The sequence below is a fragment of the Trichechus manatus genome, unplaced genomic scaffold, assembly GCF_000243295.1.
Source record: "Trichechus manatus latirostris isolate Lorelei unplaced genomic scaffold, TriManLat1.0 scaffold00191, whole genome shotgun sequence".
Classification (NCBI taxonomy): domain Eukaryota; kingdom Metazoa; phylum Chordata; class Mammalia; order Sirenia; family Trichechidae; genus Trichechus; species Trichechus manatus.
In genome coordinates this window covers 3,105,533-3,124,511 of record NW_004444127.1, presented here as the reverse complement: position 1 = coordinate 3,124,511, position 18,979 = coordinate 3,105,533, and the positions used below count along the sequence as shown (strand labels likewise).

The 18,979-nt window shown below is 37.7% G+C and overlaps 1 protein-coding gene across 2 annotated transcripts in view; it reads right to left on the bottom strand.

The window, feature by feature from the left end:
• The window catches only part of CSTPP1 (centriolar satellite-associated tubulin polyglutamylase complex regulator 1), a 204,363-nt gene that overhangs the window by 97,435 nt on the left and 87,949 nt on the right, over positions 1-18,979 (bottom strand). For both annotated transcript variants that reach the window (XM_012558878.1, XM_004387679.1), the window contains one exon: positions 8,638-8,768. In XM_012558878.1, coding sequence (XP_012414332.1) covers positions 8,638-8,768 — 131 coding nt within the window. The remainder of the gene's footprint in view (positions 1-8,637; positions 8,769-18,979) is intronic.

The window sequence follows — 18,979 nt, the reverse complement described above, 5'->3', positions numbered from 1 at the left end:
TTGTACCATTTTACATTCCCACCAACAGTGTATAAGTGTTCCAGTCTCTCCACAACATCTCCAACATTTATTATTTGGTGTTTTTTGGATTAATGCTAGCCTTGCTGGGGTGATATGATATCTCATTCTAGTTTTGATCTGCATTTCTCTAATGGCTAATGATCGTGAGCATTTCTTTTTTTTTTTTTCTGTTTTTAAAATTTTTTTATTGTTGTAGTTTAAATGAAGTTTACATTTCAAGTTAGTCTCCCATACAAAAAATTATACATCCATTGCTATCTAACCCTAACTGCTCTCCCCATACTGTGACAGCACACTCCTCCCTTCCACCCTTGATTCCCCATGTCCATTCAACCAGCTCCTAACCCTCTCTGCCTTCCCACCTCACCTCCAGACAGAAGCTGCCCATTTTAGTCTCATGTATCTACTTGAGCTAAGAGACACATTCCTCATGAGTATCATTTTATGTCCCACAGTCCAGTCTAATCCCTGTCTGAAGAGTTGGTCTCGGAAATTGTTTTATTTCTGGGCTGATAGAGAATCCGGGGGCCATGCTTTCCAGGGTTCCTCCAGTCTCAGTCAGACCATTAAGTCTGGTCTTCTTACTACAATTTGAGTTCTGCACCCCACCTTTCTCCTGCTCCATCAGGGACTCTCGTTGTGTTCCCTGTCAGGGCAGTCATTGGTGGTAGCCAGGCACCATCTAGTTCCTCTGGTCTCAGGCTGATGAAGTCTCTGGTTTATGTGGCCCTTTCTGTCTCTGGGCTAATACTTTCCTTGTGTCTTTGGTGTTCTTCATTCTTCTTTACTACAGGTGGTTGGGACCAATTGATGCATCTTAGATGGCCGCTTGCAAGCTTTTAAGACCTCAGACGCCACTGATCGTGAGCATTTCTTCATGTGTCTGTTAGCCACCTGAATGTCTTCTTTGGCAAAGCGCCTGTTCATATCCATTGTCCATTTTTCAATTGGGTTATTTGTCTTTTTGTTGTTGCAGTTTTGCAGTATCTTGTAGATTTTAGAGACTAGACCCTGATCGATACGTCGCAGCCAAAAATTTTTTCCAGTCTGTGGGTTGTCTTTTTACTCTTTCGATGAAGTCTTTTGATGAGCGTAAGTGTTTGATTTTTAGGAGCTCCTAGTTATCTAGTTTCTCTTCTGGTGTTTGCGCATTGTTAGTTATGTTTTGTATTCTGCTTATGCCACATGTTAGGGCTCCTAGCATTGTCCCTATTTTTTCTTCCATGATCTTTATCGTTTTAGATTTTATATTTAGGTCTTTGATCCATTTTAAGTTAGTTTTTGTACATGGTGTGAGGTATGGGTCTCGTTTCATTTTTTTGCAGAGGGATATCCAGTTATGCCAGCACCAGTTGTTACAGAGACTGTCTTTTCCCCATTTAACAGACTTTGGGCCTTTGTCAAATATCAGCTGCTTATAGGTGGATGAATTTACATCTGGATTCTCAACTGTGTACCACTGGTCTATGTATCTGTTGTTGTACCAGTACCAGGCTTTTTTGACTACTGTGGCTTATAATAGGTTCTAAAATCAGGTACTATGAGGCCTCCCACTTTGTTTCTTCTTCAGTAATGCTTTACTTATCTTAGGCCTCTTCCCTTTCCATATTAAGTTGGTGATTTGTTTCTCCATCTCATTAAAAAATGTCATTGGAATTTGGATCAGGATTGCACTGTATCTGTAGAACACTTGGGGTAGAATTGACATTTTCACAATGTTGAGTCTTCCTATCCATGAGCAAGGTATATCTTTTTCACTTATGTAGGTCTCTTTTGGGTTCTTGCAGTACTGTCTTTAGTTTTCTTTGTACAGGTCTTTTACATCTCTGGTTAGATTTATTCCTAAGTATTTTATCTTCTTGGGGGCTATTGTAAATGGTATTGATTTGGTAAGTTCCTCTTCCAAGTTCTCTTTGTTGGTGTAGAGGAATCCAACCAATTTTTGTATGTTTATCTTGTATCCTGATACTTTGCTGAAATCTTCTATTAGTTCCAGTAGTTTTCTTGTGGATTCTTTGGGGTTTTCTGTGTATAAGATCATATCATCTGTGAATACGTATACTTTTACTGCTTCCTTACCAATTTGGATGCCTTTTATTTCTTTTTATTGCCTAATTGCTCTGGCTAGGACCTCCAGCAAAATGTTGAATAAGAGTGGTGATAAAGGGCATCCTTGTCTGGTTCCCATTCTCAAGGGGGGCTGCTGGCTTTGTATAAATGCTCTTTATTATGCTGAGGAATTTCCCTTCTATTCCTATTTTGCTGAGAGTTTTTATTATGAATGGGTGTTGGACTTTGTCAAATGCTTTCTCTGTATCAATTGATAAGATCATATGGTTCTTTGGTTTTACTTATGTGATGGATTACATTGATTGTTCTTCTAATGTTGAACCATCTCTTCATAAGCAAGGTATTTCTTCATGGGTGGAAGAGGAAGTACCCACCATTATTTTATTAAATGAAGTATTTTTGTAGACATACGTACACCCATGTTCACTGCAGCATTATTCACAATAGCAAAAAGATGGAAACAACCTAAGTGCCCATCAACAGAAGAATGGATAAACAAACTATGGTACATACACAAAATGGAATACTACCCAAAGATAAAGAACAATGATGAATTTGCAAAACATTTCACAACATGGATGAATCTAGAGGGCATTGTGCTGAGTGAAATAAGTTAATCACGAAAAGACAAACACCGTATGAGACCACTATTATAAAAACTCATGAAAAGATTTACACACAGAAAGAAATAATCCTTGATGGTTAGTGGGGTGGGAGGAGAGGGAAAAACACTAAACAGACAATAGATAAGTGGTAACTTTGGTGAAGGGTAGAGGGTACACCGTACTGGGGAAGTATGCACAACTTTACCAACACAAAGTAATAGAAGCTTCATAGACACATCCAAATGCCCTGAGGGACTGAGTTACTGGGCTGAGGGCTGGGGACCATGGTGTCAGGGGACATTGAGCTCAATTGGCATAACATAGTTTATAAAGAAAGTGTTCTACTTCTGACTTTGGTGAGTAGCGCCTGGAGTCTTAAAAGCTTGTAAGCGGCCATCTAAGACACTCCAGTGGTCTCACCCTGTCTGGAACAAGGGAGAATGAAGAAAACCAAAGACACAAGGGAAAGATTAGTCCAAAGGACTAATGGACTACAAGTACCACAGCCTCCACCAGACTGAGTCCGGCACAACTAGATGGTGCCTGGCTACCACCACCAACTGCTCTGACAGGGATCATAACAGAGGGTCCCAGACAGAGCTGGAAAAAAATATAGAACAAAATTAAAACTTACAAAGAAAGACTAGACTTACTGGTCTGACAGAAACTGGAGAAACCCTGATGAGAGTGTGGCTTCTGGACACCATTTTAATGCAGTACTAAAGTCACTCCTGAGGTTTACCCTGCAGCCAAAGATTAGACAGGCCCACAAAACAAACAACAATACACATAGTTCAACCATGTATACAAGATTAAATGGGCACACCAGCCTAGAGACAAGCACAAGAAGGCAGAAGGGGAAAGGAAAGCTAGATGAATGGAAATGGGGAACCCAAGGTCCAGAAGGTGAGAGTGTTGACATGTCACAGGGTTGGCAACCCATGTCACAAAACAATATGTGTACTAATTGTCTAATGAGAAACTAATGTGCTCTGTAAACTTTCACCTAAAGCACAATGAAAAAATAAATAAATAAAAGAAATAGATATTTGTAAAACTGGTAAAAGCACAAAGCCCCAAAGTAAACTCTAATTAAAAATATACTGTGGACAAATGCTCTTTTGGACTGATATTACTAAACAGAAGTAAAAATTTACTTCAAGGGAATTTCAATCTTTGCCAGACTTAAAAAATTCTGATTAATTTTTTACACTGATAGAAATACCAAAGTAAGCAGTGGAATTTTAAAGTCTTATTATTACATTTGAATATATCTTTTTATTTGCAGCCATCTAAAGTTGCCTAGCTAGCAAGAGGTTCACGATTAGTTTTCATGAGGTTATCTGAAATTCAGACATAGAAAAATTAGCATCATTCAGTACTTGGTCATGCAGAAATGTCACCACATCCCTGTACGTGCTAAAAACTGGGATACAATGTTTCTTGACAAAAGGGACCAGGTCCTTAGTTTTCTACAGGTGGCTTCGTTTTTCGATATGTTATGCTGGAACTCTGCTCCTCTTTTGCTACCTCCCAGAAGAGTTCATTTCTTCCTGATCATGCAAAAATATGTACATGAGGTTCTAAGGAAGTTATGTGCAGGAGAACAATAGTAGCAGCTCCAACGAATATGAGTCTGGTACTTGGCACTCTAATTGGGAAAATGGGGTTTAATAAATCCTTTCCTTTGGAACCTTGTCTCCAATAGATTTTGCTCATTCTGAATTAAAAATGGGGACTGACACATTCTGGGACTGAAAGATGTTTTGAAATTTCCTGGAAGGAACTGGGAATGTATTAAAACTATCTGACCAGAGACTTTAGGCTCACCTAGACATGAATGTTGCATTTGGGCTTAAGAAATCAGAGGCTGTCTGATTAAGATGCATAACAATAAATATCTAACATAAAATCTAGGACTTGTTTATGGCACAGGAGAAAGCAGGGGGATTTGGAGTTGCACTCCCTCAGCAGATGGATGAATCACTGGCAGATGCTGTAGAAAAGATAAAGAAACCCACATCTGCTTAGAGTCCAAATGCTATATGGATCCCCTGTGATAGCAAATAAATCCTTGAAGAGGCCCCACTTCTAAATCAGAAGAATTAGGGATATCTGAATTACTGTTTTCCATAGTTATCTCCACGTGCTATGTCACAGAAACCAGAGTAACTCTATCTGTATGCATCATTCTTTAACCTATATAGAGGGTGTTCAATAAACATTTACTGACTGATTAAACCTGGGAAAAGCAGGCTTTGATGAAATAGTAGACTTCACCTATGCACTTGCAGCTCCCAGTTCTGTTTACCTAGAGACTAATGATATAGTTTTTCTGAGTTCACTTAAAACTGAGTCCACATTTGTTTTCACCTATTAGTACATATATTGTCAAGGAAAAGACACTATTCTTGTTACACTAAGTACTTTTTGCAAAACAGTGTAATGCAATGGATGATCTCTAGAGTTACATGTCGCAGAAGCAGTGATTAAGGTAGAAATAATAGAAATAGCATATTAGAACATTTTATTAATAAATCTGGGTTCTATTTCTGGCTTTTCTGCTAACCCACTGTACAATCCTTCTGCAAGTTACACAACTGTATTTTCTATAAAATGGGTACAATAATACCTACCTTACCTATTTCTTAGGATAACTGAAATTATCTAATAAGATACTGGGTAGAAGGAGCTTTAAGAAAAAAAATGTTCAATAGCAATATATAAAGAACAGTGGCGTTGGTGGGAATGTAAAAGGTACAACCACTTTGGAAATCAATTTGGCGCTTCCTTAAAAAGCTAGAAATAGAAGTACCATACAATCCAGCTGTCCCGCTCATTGGAATATATCCTAGAGAAATAAGAGCCGTCACACGAATAGATATATGCACACCCATGTTCATTGCAGCACTGTTCACAATAGCAAAAAGATGGAAACAACCTAGGTGCCCATCAAAGGACGGATAGATAAACAAATTATGGTATATCCACACAGTGGAATACTACGTAACGATAAAGAACAACGATGAAGCCATGAAACATCTTATAACTTGGAGGAATCTGGAGGGCATTATGCTGAGTGAATTTAGTCAGTCACAGAAGGACAAATATTGTATAAGACTAGTATTATAAGAACTCAAGAAAAGCTTTAAACACAGAAGAAAACATTCTTTGATGGTTACGAGGGTGGGGAGGGAGGGAGAGGGTAATTCACTAACTAGATAGTAGGCAAGAATTATCTTAGGTGAAGGGAAGGACAGCACACACTACAGGGGAAGTCAGCACAACTGGACTAAACCAAAGCTAAGAAGTTTCCTGAATACACTCAAACACTTTGAGGGACAGAGTAGCAGGTATGGGGGTCTGGGGACCATGCTTTCAGGGGACATCTAGGTCAACTGGCATAACAGAGTTTATTAAGAAAATGTTCTGCATCCTACTTCGGTTAGTGGTGTCTGGGGTCTTAAAAGCTTGCAAGCGGCCATCTAAGATGCATCAGTTGGTCCCAACCACCTGGAGTAAAGGAGAATGAAGAACACCAAAGACACAAGGAAAGTATTAGCACAAGAGATAGAAAGGGCCACATAAACCACAGACTGCATCAGCCTGAGACCAGAAGAACTAGATGGTGCCTGGCTACCACCAATGACTGCCCTCACAGGGATCACAACAGAGAGTTCCTGATGGAGCAGGAGAAAGGTGGGGTGCAGAACTCAAATTGTAGTAAGAAGACCAGACTTAATGGTCTGACTGAGACTGGAGGAACCCCAGAAAGCATGGCCCCCAGATTCTCTATCAGCCCAGAACTAAGACAATTTCCGATGCCAAATCTTCAGAAAGGGATTGGACTGGACTGTGGGACATAAAGGGATACTTGTGAGGAGTGTGCCTCTTAGCTCAAGTAGATGCAAGAGACTAAATGGGCAGCTTCTGTCCAGAGGTCAGGGAAGGCAGAGGGTTAGGAGCTGGTTGAATGGACATGGGGAATCAAGGGTGGAAAGGAGGAGTGTGCTGTTGCAGTATGGGGAGAGCAATTAGGGTCACATAACAATGTATGTATAAATTTTTGTATGGGAGACTAACTTGAAATGTAAACTTCATCTGAACTACAAAACAAACAAAAAAAAAAGAAGCAGTGGCGTTTATTAGAATGGGGATGGGGGTCTTATACGTGTTCACTGGTACATGATAAGCTTAACAGAAATATCTGTTGATGAATGAGGAAATAGTTTAGGTTTTCCTGTACTTTAAGTTAGAGTCACTATAGAAACTCTCTTAAAGGTATTCAATACTTATTGGAAAAAAACAATATGAAGGTAGAATAAGAATAAGCCCTTGAAAACATACATGAAAGGAAGTTTTGATGTAGGGATTGTAAATCTGAAAATTTTGGAGCAATTTAATCTATTTTTAATATTCTGAATGTAAGAATTTAGTGACTTTTTTAAAAGGACCTCCCAATGGGAGTGCTTTCATCCTTCACCTCACCAAGATGAGGTCTCAAGACATTCTCAATCAGTGTCTTTCTTAGTATTTTCCTTGGAATATATTCCTAAGATGACAGACCAATAGTATTCAAATATATGAATGACTTGCAGTTTCCAAAAGCATACACATGGCTCTTCTCTCAAGAATTTTAAGGTGCTTTGAAAATCTAATTTTAGTAAACTTCATTTCACTTCTCAAAATCTTTATTTCTAGAACCTGACTTATATTTCCAGCTACTTAATGAAGCTTTTAACTGTGTCCCAAAGAAACTTCAATTTTTCAAAACTTTACATCATTTCCCGGAACAAATCTATTGCACCTCCAACATTCCTACCCAGTTGCATAAGGTCAGAAACCTGGAATTATCCTTGGTCTTCTCTCTCCCTCACGTGCTAAATCTAATCACCAAGTCCTGTGGAGTCTATCTCTGAAAATGTCCCTGCCATCTCCACTGATACTGCCTTAGTTTTGGCTCAGATTATCACTCATCTCAACTATTACAAGAGTCTCCTAATTATGTTCCCTGCCTCTGGTCTCGCCCTCTAAGCCATCTTCCACATTGCCTTTCGAGTGATCTTCTAGAACTCAGATTATCATCACATCACTCTCCTTTCTAAAATCTTTCAAATAACATCTACAAAATAAAATCCAACTCCTTTATTATGACAAAAAAAATGGTCTTCCATGACTTGACTCTTTTACTCCTTTACAGGCTCAGCTCTCCTAAACTCATTCACAAATTCCATGCTCTAGCCATTCTGATCTTCTGTTTCCTAAATATTCCAGGTTCTTTTATGCTTCCACACCATAGCACATGCTAATCTCTCCACCTAGAATGACCTCTCTCCATTATCCACGTGGATACTCCTACTCTTCCTTCCCAACCTCGATCAAACAGCCAGCTCTCAGGAGAACCTTCTCTAATCCACTTCTCTCCCCTTTTCTCCAACAACAGTATCCCCATTCCACTCCCCACTAAGGAGTGTCCTTCTTTGTGTTTCCACTATTTCTTATATTTACTGCATGGTATTTTAATATTTGCCAAGATCAAGGGCTCCAGAGCTATATTGCCTGAGTATGAATTTGACCCTAGTACTTACTGTGTGACCTCACCAAGTTACTTAGCCCCTCTGATCCTCACTTTCATTAGTTATAAAATGGAGATTATAGTAGCTACACAGAAAGTAGTTATGAGGAATAAATGAGTTACCATACCTAAAGTGCTCAGAGCAGTACCTGGCTCTTAACAAATACTATTAGTGAAGATAGAGGTGGTAGGAATAGTGTGGTAATATCTCTAACACAAGATGGATGATAGCTTCTCAAAAGTGAGGTATTCTAGAGCCCTGGACAGCATGTATTCAAAACACTATTTAAAGGAAGAAAAGAAAGATGAAAATTTGGAAGAAAGAAAGAAAAGAAGGCAGGCAAGAAAGAATTTTAGAAGACTTACCACCATTTTTGCCCACAGTTCTGAAGCATCTCCAGAAGGCCCGTAAGAACGATGCCCTATTGTGGGGTGTGGCTTGGATGAAGCTGAATTCCCGAAAGAGAATATGAGTTCCCTGGCACACGCTGTTAAAACTGCAAAGAGAAAAATTAAGAAATCATCATTAGATCAATAGTTCCAGAAGGCTGGAATCAAAATGAAAAAACAGACCACAGAAAAAAAGAGGGAAATCTTTTTTTTCCCAACAAAACTCTGAACTATAGGTTAGACAAAGTCCTTGAATTCTCTACAGGGAAGATTCTTCATGCACATCTCTCTGAAAACTCTGAAAGTCAATTTTTCTGAGTGCTCCCCAGCCCCCCCATATACACACTGAGGAAGTTTTAATCATTCACTGGAGCATCTTATATACTGGGAAATCTTTCAGTCTTTAACTGGATGACATTCATCTCTTTTTGGAGAATACTCCCCCCTCTATCTCATTCGGGATTACGTTTCCTTAAAGATGTCTGTCTTTACTTTCCTCGACCTATAGCAGCTGCCATAAGAAAGACAGGGTTTATGGGGACATTACTGGATTGTCTGTTCCACTTTGAGGGTGAAGCAAACAATGACCTGTTATAAACCCCTGACAGTAACCCCAAGACAAATCCCAGGTGTCCAAGGATATAAAAGGTTCCATGACAGAACACTGAAAGTAAATAAGGACCCATAACAAAAGAACAAGGGTAGAAAGTGGCCCCTAATAAGAATATGAAGCAAAGTCCCAGCGCACCCAAGCAAGTCACAGTTTAAGCTGGGCCTTGGAAAAGGAAAAAAATATACTCCATTACCTTTAGGTTCTTCTGCCAAAGAAATACAGGAGCATGGAGAAATCTAAAAATGGAAATTCCACTGAAGAATAGGCAATTATCCAGTAATCATTCCTACCAAGGGCTGACCTCAGGTTCTAGAAAACTCCTAAATTCCCTGACAAGTAAATTATGGGTGGAAAAGGTGTTAATCTTTGTGGAGAAGCAGATATTAAACCGAACATGGTAAGTAACGGAGTTTCGAATGCCAGTTTTCATTTGTTTACCATTTAAGTGGGGGTGGGGGGTGAACCCTGATTTCTGAACAGAATACGAAAAAATTTCAGGAGCCATGTACTCTATTCCCCTTCTCCCAGACAAACTTCAGAAGTGTCTAACCTGTCTTTAACAGAGTATATTATCATTTAGGTGCCCTAGTGGCACAGTGATTAAGCATTTCGCTGCCAATCAAAAGGTCAGCAGTTCAAATCTACCAGCTGCTCCTTGGAAACCCTATTGGGCAGCTCTTCTCTGTCCTATAGGGTGGCTATGAATTGGAAAAGACTTAACAGCAATGGGTTTGGTTTAGTTCGGCTTATGATATCATTTAAGATAAAATTAGCCTCTTCCTGTTAATATTAATAATACTGTATGAAAAAGCAAATTAGATACTCTTCTTCCCTCATGAAAAACTAGCATAGAAATCTACTTCTAAGACCACTGTAAAGAGGTATAAGGATAACAGCTGGCAAAGGATTAGGTTAGAAGAGAGATTTTTTAAAAGTATCGAAAGTGTTAACCTACTCATGCAGTTTGTGGCCGTGCTGTTGTCTTGAGCAAAGGAAAATGAAAAATAAAGCAAATGAGCTGTTACAGGTAAATGGGGTAGGCCACATTTCCAGCAAATGAAGTCTGAAATTATAACATTCTAGCCTAAATTTATGAAGTTATCCAGCAAAGAATTAACCCCAAAGGGTGCCCCATACCCTAACAGGAAAAAGCTGCCATCTAGGTCACGGTCTACACTACATAGGAACTAGTAGTAGTAAAATTACATTCCTAGTGTAGTTTTTAAAAATATATTTATTTTTTTAAACTAGGGAATAATTTATGCACTGATGGTAAGTAATGGAGTTTCAAATGCCAGAATCTGGCTGAACCTCATCGTATAAGTAAGCATTTATACAACAAGAAATATTCAAAACAAACTGATAGAGCAAGGGCATATAATACTAAAGAAGTTAAAAAGATTTATAATTTTCTTTAGACAACTTCTTTTAGATAATTCATACCAATAAAATTCACATACAATTAAAAACGTTTTGATTAAAGTAGCAGTTGCTTAGTATGGAGATCATAATCACCTTACCGAAAGAGTTAATAGATGATTTACATGGTTTTTCTTTCATTCTGCCTTTGTTTCTCAATTTTTTGTTCTTTTAAATAACTACCATCCCATCCTTTATCTCCCTATGGATCCTAAACTTTATTTCAAAGTCAATTTAAAACAGTACAATTAGTTTTCTCTGGAGAAAATTTATGTTTCAATCGCTGGTTTTATTGGTTATCTTTCTCAGCATTAGTTTTCCTCATATATTTTGGAATTTCAGTGTACAGACTCATCATAAGTGGGAGGTTTTCACTCTATTGACTCACACTCTCCTAGGGATGGACCCTGGTCCAGAACCAGGTTTTATATCAGATGACTTAAGGCTCCATTCCTGATGATCCTGGGGATATATCACAGAGACTGTCACTGAACCCCAGAGCAGCTTAGACCACTAAGTCCTGGCTGCACAGCTGTCTGCTTCCTCCCATACCCCAAGTATACAGTTTTATATAAGCCATTTCCCAGGCGGCAGTCAGAACTTTTTTTGAGTCTCCTTTAAAGTGGTGAGGGTGGTAGGGGCTCGCTCCAGTCTTCTGCCCTGTGTGTGACACTTTTGGTCTCCACTTCTCCACAAGCAATGAGCTCTCAGTTACATATGTCTGCTTCTGAATTCAGAGTGCAGGCAGCCTGTGGTTTGAGATCCATTTACTACTACATTGTGTTTATCTTTAGTTCCTGGTCCATAGATGAATTTATATTGATTTTACACATGGCTATGTCCTTTACAAGGAGCCCCGGTGGCGCAGTGGGTAAGCACTCAGCTGCTAACAGAAGGTCAGTGGTTTGAAACCACCAGCTGCTCCACGGGAGAAAGGTGTGGCAGTCCACTTCCATAAAGAATGAATACAGCTTTGGAAACCCTATGGAACAGTTCTACTCTGTCACTATGAGTCAGAATAGACTCGAAGGCAACAGGTTTATGGGTTTTACGTCCTTTACATTTTCTCTTTTTAATTTTATGTATCATTACCATGTGTTTGGAATGGAGAGTGGGACCAAATCATAAGCACTGCATGCCATCATGACCAGAAATCTCAAACAAACTTTCTACCTACCAAGCATAAAAATATACATTTATGCTAAGTTTTCATTGTAATTAGCTAAACTAAAAAGTTCCTCAACAGACATCAATGTTACTTCGTAACAAAATTTAAAAGTTCCTAAAAATATCTTAAAGGCCATATGGAAGTACACTATATGGCCATCTTCAACAGTTTTCCAAAACCAGTCTTCAAACTTCATTGAGCAAATTCTTTCATTTCTTAAGTTGTTGAGTTTTTTCCCTTGAGGATTTAATTTTTTTTTATTTTGACATAATTTCAAATTTACAGAAAAGTTGCAAAAATTGCATAAAGAATTCCTGACTACCCTTTACCCAGATAATTTTACATAACATAGATTTTATTTTGTTCAATTTCATAGAGATCTGATTTCTTTTAACACTGTCATGTGTAAGAGGTTCAGGAAATCTCTCTATGGATCCTCTGGAACAAGAGAATCAAAGACATCAAAATTAAAATTTCTTTGTGAATTATATATTTTATATCTTAAAAGATACAAATTAATTTATTAAAATTAAATGATCTAAGAACAAATGTCTCTTAAATTGATTTTGACAAGAAAATAAGCTAATTAAATTTCATAGTTTTCCCAGGTTAACAGCCTAACATTTAATTAACTCTAGGGCAATTTTCTCCAGTAATGTATCAAGAAAATGTAGCAGGAACAGTGTTAAAATTAATGATTTTGCAATCATACATTTGTAAACACGTTAAGTGAGTGTGAATTCTTGATACAATTGCATTTTCTCATCTGGTAACAAAGGATGTTTATAAAAAAAGTAACACAGAATTCCATTAAATGGCATCTACTGAAATTAAAGATGTAAATTCTAAGAATTAGTCATGCCCATTCCACATAAGCACCTTAATTTTGAATATTAATTAGTAAAAAGGTAGAACTGATTTACTTTGATGAATGGCCAGTACTCACAGAGTACCAAGGAAAGAATTCAATATAACTGTAATTGTAGTAAATCTATATAAAGAGCCATTCACATTCCACATATAGGAGTAATAACATAAGGGCAAATAGGACAAATTAAAATATTCCAGCTCATTCCTGATGTGTCAAGAGGCAAAAGATCACTGATCCAAGAGTTACGCTTACAATGCTCCATCTCCTCCAGGAACTCCTTGCTTTTACTCAAACTGAAAACGGCCAGTGACCCTTGACCTACAGTCCTACTGGAATGTAGCAGTTCAGAGTCTTCTTAGGCCATTCTCTTATCTCCTTTTTTCTTTCTAATACCAGGCCAGCTCATTAGAGTGGATGGTCTTCTGTTGGTACTGGTATTGTCTTCTGCTGTTTTGAGATAGCTTTATTTGCAAGGAACCCGAAAGAGACCTATCAAAAAAAAGCAAAATATGATAACAGATCACACCTAACTATGTAGCACAAGTTGGCTACACCGAAGTGATACAAACACAGCATATGGATCAGCCTCTGAAAAATATACAAGATCAAAGATCCAAAACATCTTTGGAAGAATCAAAATTTAAAGTAACCATTTGTTGCTTCTATAGCAAAAGGAAAAAAGACTTTCCATATGAGGAAAAAGAAAAGAAAACCTTTGTGGCATATTTTACACTAACGTGTTGGCAAAGTTAGTAGCCTAGAGTTCTGTTTTGCAAAGTCACCAAACCCTAAAGATATATTCCTATGGCATGATTTGTTCCTAACAATCCCTAGACTTATTCTTCCCTTCACTGTGAAATTCAGATGATGCCTAAAGCCTTTAAATATTTTCTTTCCATTGCCTATCTGTTACAGAATTTGGCAATGCTAACTTGACAAATCAGCAGAGCACGTCACCTGGGTCCATTCTCAGAATCCTAGAGTAGTTTTGATAATCTACTTGAACAGAAGTTACCTCACACAAGCTTCTTTCTTGTAGTACTGCTACAAAGAAGTGTCTGCACAAAAATGTAATCAAGTTTTTCTATGAACTTCTTCTAATTCTCTCTGGGGCTGTCATTATCTATCACACTATCATTCAAACATATGATGTACCTATTACAGAAAAAAAGTGAATGACATGATCCTGTATCCAAGGAGAAAACTAAGTGTGGTTTTAACATAGGGTTCACTTAGAATGAGTTTCTGCCTGTGTCAGGTAAATTGTTAGGTTTATCAATTGTAGGTTCTCTGTTGACCACAAAGAAATAAGTATAAACAGTATGGAAAACAGACACCTGTCACACTGCAGGTAGGCTCCCATAATCCTCTTCATCTTCTCATTGCCAGTGTTAGCTAAATTAGAAGTAGATGATCCAAGATCTTTGGTTTTAAAAAAATCCCAAATTTAAGAAGAAATCCAACAAGTTTAAGTCACTGTCTAGGAATAGGTGAACCACTTAGTGAGAACGGAGCCACCGTTATGGTGGATGGGATTCCTAATTGCTGCAACTGCAAAAACAAAACAAAACAAACTCCCAAACCCCCTAAATCAGGGGCCTATTGGTTCCCTCTATTGTCTTAAGCACGGGTGTTTCATACAAAGGTATTTTTCTACCTGACTGAGCAATCCTTAGTAGCAGAGCCAGTTTTTAACCATGACATCAGTGAGATCCTATTTGACTGTGTGATGAAGAGAAAGACTCAAGAGATGGCCTGACAGGCTCTGAGAGTTGTGAAAAGCTTCTACACTGGGAAGCATAAGCAATGCTGAGTTTTCTTTATGAAGTCCTTCTGTCACCAAACCCCAGAGAGAATCTTCTTAAAATACCAGTGCATGAGAGCACTTGTCTCACCCTGGGCTGGTGCTAAGGGTAAAAGAGAGTGTTTCCAGATAGGGTGATAACCAAACAGATTCTCCTCAAGAAGGCTAGGCTTCTCTGAAAGTAAACTGCCCCCCAGTGGATCTTTATCTCCTTATAATTCCCTGAGGCCCCCTTTCAGAGTAAAATTGTTTCAAACTCTCTTTTCAAGTCCTCAAACTTCAAAACTTACTGCTGAAGGCCTGACATGCTACGGTGAACTCTCAATTGCATACCCACGACATCAGCTCCTTGCCCACCTCTGAGTGTCAGTGGAGAAGCAAGATGATTCATTAACATCTGCTAACCACTTGAAGCTTAAATGTGAAGGTGATCCCCCCTATAAGATTGCTTCTTCCAGGCCAGTAGGGACAGTAAATACAAGTACCTCAGGATGGGAAATCAATGCACAGAGCACTGGGAGGTTACTACGTATATACTCTTTATAGAATGTTAGGAATTTAAATTACAAGAGGACAACGTAGCAATTTAGAAAATGCTTTTCATATGCTCTACATAAAAAACAGAAAACAAATTGTGTGTACATTATACCTTTAGCTACATTCAAATAGGTCTGCATACAGAAAACGATTAAAAATTAAAAAGACACTATATTACAGTTGTTGGCTTATAATGGATATCTTCCTCTGTCTTCCAAATAGTCTACAATGTTATTATGTACAACATTTTAAAGAAAACATTTTTTTAAATGACAATTACCATAAATCTCTAGTTTGTCTCATTCCTACGAAGTCTCTGAGCACTTTTCCCATGGCCTCTAAGCAGAACTCTTGATAACGGAGCTTCCAGGAGCCTGCCTAATTTCACTTCAAAACTAGAATAATAGTGTTTTCATGGTTTCTCTGGGGAAACATCCCCAAGCCTTATAGGAAGTTTCTGGGCACAGAATGTTCCTCTTTAGAATGTTACAGTATATCTATTACAGCTAACCCTCTGTTACATCTCACCTGCTACATGTTACATCTCACATTCTTTCTTCTGTGGTCTCTGAAAATCTGTCATCTGTTATTTGTTTATCTTCAGCTCCATCTCTCTCAGCCTCCTCCGTACTTCTTGTCAACTGGTTCACCATGTCTATACTATTTTCTGCTGCTACTAAAGTTGAATTTAGTGTTGCAGGTGAGGCGCCCCTCAGTCATTTGCAGAAATGACTGAGTTCCTTCCCAACAATGTGCTTCCTCTCTACTGCCACACCTCAGAACAGCTTTTGTCTGTCATACTGTCATATCATATTGCATATTCTCATCTAATTTCTTGTCAGTTTTCTTCTTTATCTTTTTCAACTCAATACTAATTTCTTTCCAGGTTTTTCCTACCCACGCCATATTTGTGATTTATATTATTTCTTCCCAGATACACTAGACAACATTTTTAAAGGTGAATTTTATTCTATTTTCTGCCTGCAGCTATAACTTCTAGGTTCTCATGAGGATACCGAAGATGTTCCCATAATATCTGCAGATTTCATTAAAAAATGCAACACTATTTTTATGGGCCCCCTAAATGTTGCAAACCCCTTCACCCGTACAATGCCATTCAAAGGCTAGAGGTGTTAAATTTATCAACCCTTTTGGTTCAAAGTTCAGCAAGTAATTCTCAAAACATTATCCTTTGTTCTTATTCAAGATAATATGAGTTAGGCTGCAAAGAAAAAAAAAAAAAAGGCTTCATACAAATGCTGTAGCCATCATAGGCTAAGTCTTCTTGGACTTGATTATCGTTCAAATTAATAAAATACAACAAAATTTGGGATACAGGATTTGTTCTTTTAGAGCCACCCACATCAAACTTGCTGCTGATGATTCCATTCTCCTCTTCATGGTTATCATCTTAACATGCTTTGGGTTACTTTTACATCATTTCCAGAGTCAGTATCTTTTTGTTATTTTATTTGTTTTTTGTTTTTCTAGTTAGCCTGCCCCCTTACATTCTCATCTTTGTTTTAAAATTTTTGTATTTTATTTATTTACTTATTGTGCTTTAGATGAAGGTTTACAGAGCAAATTAGTTTCTCATTAAATAATTAATACACATATTGTTTTCTGACATTGTTTGCCAACCCTGAGATGTGTCAGTCCTCTCCCCTTCTGGATCTTGGGTTCCCCATTTCCATTCGTCCAGCCTTCCTGTCCCCTCCTGCCTTCTTGTCCTTGCCCCTGGGCTGGTGTGCCCATTTAGTCTCGTATATGTGGTTAAGTTATGTGTATTATTGTTTGTTTTATGGGCCTGTCTAATCTTTGGCTAAAGGGTGAACCTCAGGAGTGAGTTCAGTATTAAGTTAAAAGAGTGTGCAGGGGCCATATTTTATTTGTTTTATCTCCAGAGTTGGTCTCACATTTTAGAAAATAAGTGCAGTTTCCTTCAACAGCCATATATACAAACCTAAAGATATCAGAAAATTCATGTATATTTTTCAAGTATTCATCTTCCTGACTTTAGCTGAAAGCTATTTTATGTTGTTTTATTCTTTCAAGTTTAAATCCATTCTTTCTAATTTTTGGTATTAGCTAGGAAGTCCTAAAACAAGACAGCTATAGGTATGCATGATTGAAGAATTATTTTAGTAAGCTATCATAGAAAAACATCTGTTTCTTCCTGATACTTTTATAAAAATCCCTTTGAACTTTCTTATCAACTCATTAGATTTCAATGTCACTTTTTAGGGGGCTTTGAGTGACACATTCGATTTGTTTTCTTATTTCCAACACAGTATTTGACTTTTAAAGACATATGTTGAAAGAACTCTAGATATCAGGCAGGATGTTACACCAAACCTTTATAAACAGATGAGAATCTAATGCGTTATTTGGTTAAAGATCTCAGAGAATGAGGTCCTACAAAATTTTGGGAGATGATGGGTTACTCAAGAAGCTTTAAAGGAAGAACACAAAAATTTAACAAGGGGCTCCCCTGTTCCCTGAACACCTGTTTGTCAGGTGAAGTCTTGGATTCATTCACACAAAATTTTGTCTTTGACATAAATCAAAGATTTATTTATTTTAGAACATAAGCATTCTTTAATTCTCTACGTGGTACAATTTAACCAGTCATCAACCACCCAAGGACCAAAGCATTTTTGTCAATAGTCTTTTGAGATTGAAGATCACAAAGCAGCTGTAGACAACAAAACTTAATGAAAAATTATACTGAAAACTCACTTTTCCTGCCAAACCTTTAAAGATTTACCTCAAGTAAAGCATGTTTTTTTAAAAAAATTTAAAAAGGGACACAAACAATAACTTGAACATAAGCGTGTATCTTAGAAAGTAAGATGTTAGTGTCAAATACCCAGTATGTATTAAGAATTGCCTGATGGAATGAGAAATGGGAAGTTATGATTAAATTTTTTTTAGACTGATGCTGGAGTAAGAGCGCCTACAGTCTTGCTACTCAGTGTGGACCAATGACAACGGCACTGGCATCACTTAGAAGTCTGTTAGAAATAGAATCTCATCTCTCTTGGCTAAGACTGAATGTAGAAATCAGAACCTCAGGCCCCATCCCAGACCTACTATATTTGGTACTGCATTTTAACAAGATCCTCAGGTGATTCACATGCACATTAAAGTTTAAGAAGCACAAGTCTGGGGCAAATTTCAGAACTTCCTGGCTATGTGACTTTGGGCCAGGTACTTAACCACTTTGTGATTCAACTTTTTTTTTTTTATCTGTAAAATGGTGATAATAGAAATGCTTACTACAAAAGGTTGCCCAAGATTAAATGTAGCAATAATGCATGTTGTATAATAACTGGTACATTAAGGGGATATTAACTGTTATTACTTTGCTGTGAGAAAAAACTGTGAATTTTTATTTCAGGGACTTTTCTAAAAATAGTAATCTTAGGGAAGTCAATATTTTCCAAAGGATATAAATGATGCCTGGCTTGAAGAGATAATTTTTAAAAAGGCTAATGAGATAATTTTGGCAAAGCATGAAGAAATGGAAACAACTTTCTTTAGAAGACTCAACATGGAGTGGAGGTATCAAGTTCATTCACAACGGGGCAATTTTTTTCTTGTTAAAGTATGGAACGGACAGACTAACATTATTTGAAAAATATAAATGGAATGGAAATTGCTTTTAATGAGATGATGTCATATTTTTAAGATTTTTTGGGGCTAACTGACATGTTTTCACATGTTTGAAATCCCTGTGTGGGATATTTAACTTTTCAGCTGAAATATCATAAAGATATTTGACTTATGAGATAATGGATGAAATATCTGACTGAGGGAGCAAGGTGCAAGAAAGAGGGAAACATTGACAAAGGTGGGGAGGCAAAAAAGGACAGCTACACAGGCACCCATGAGCTGCCAGCAGCT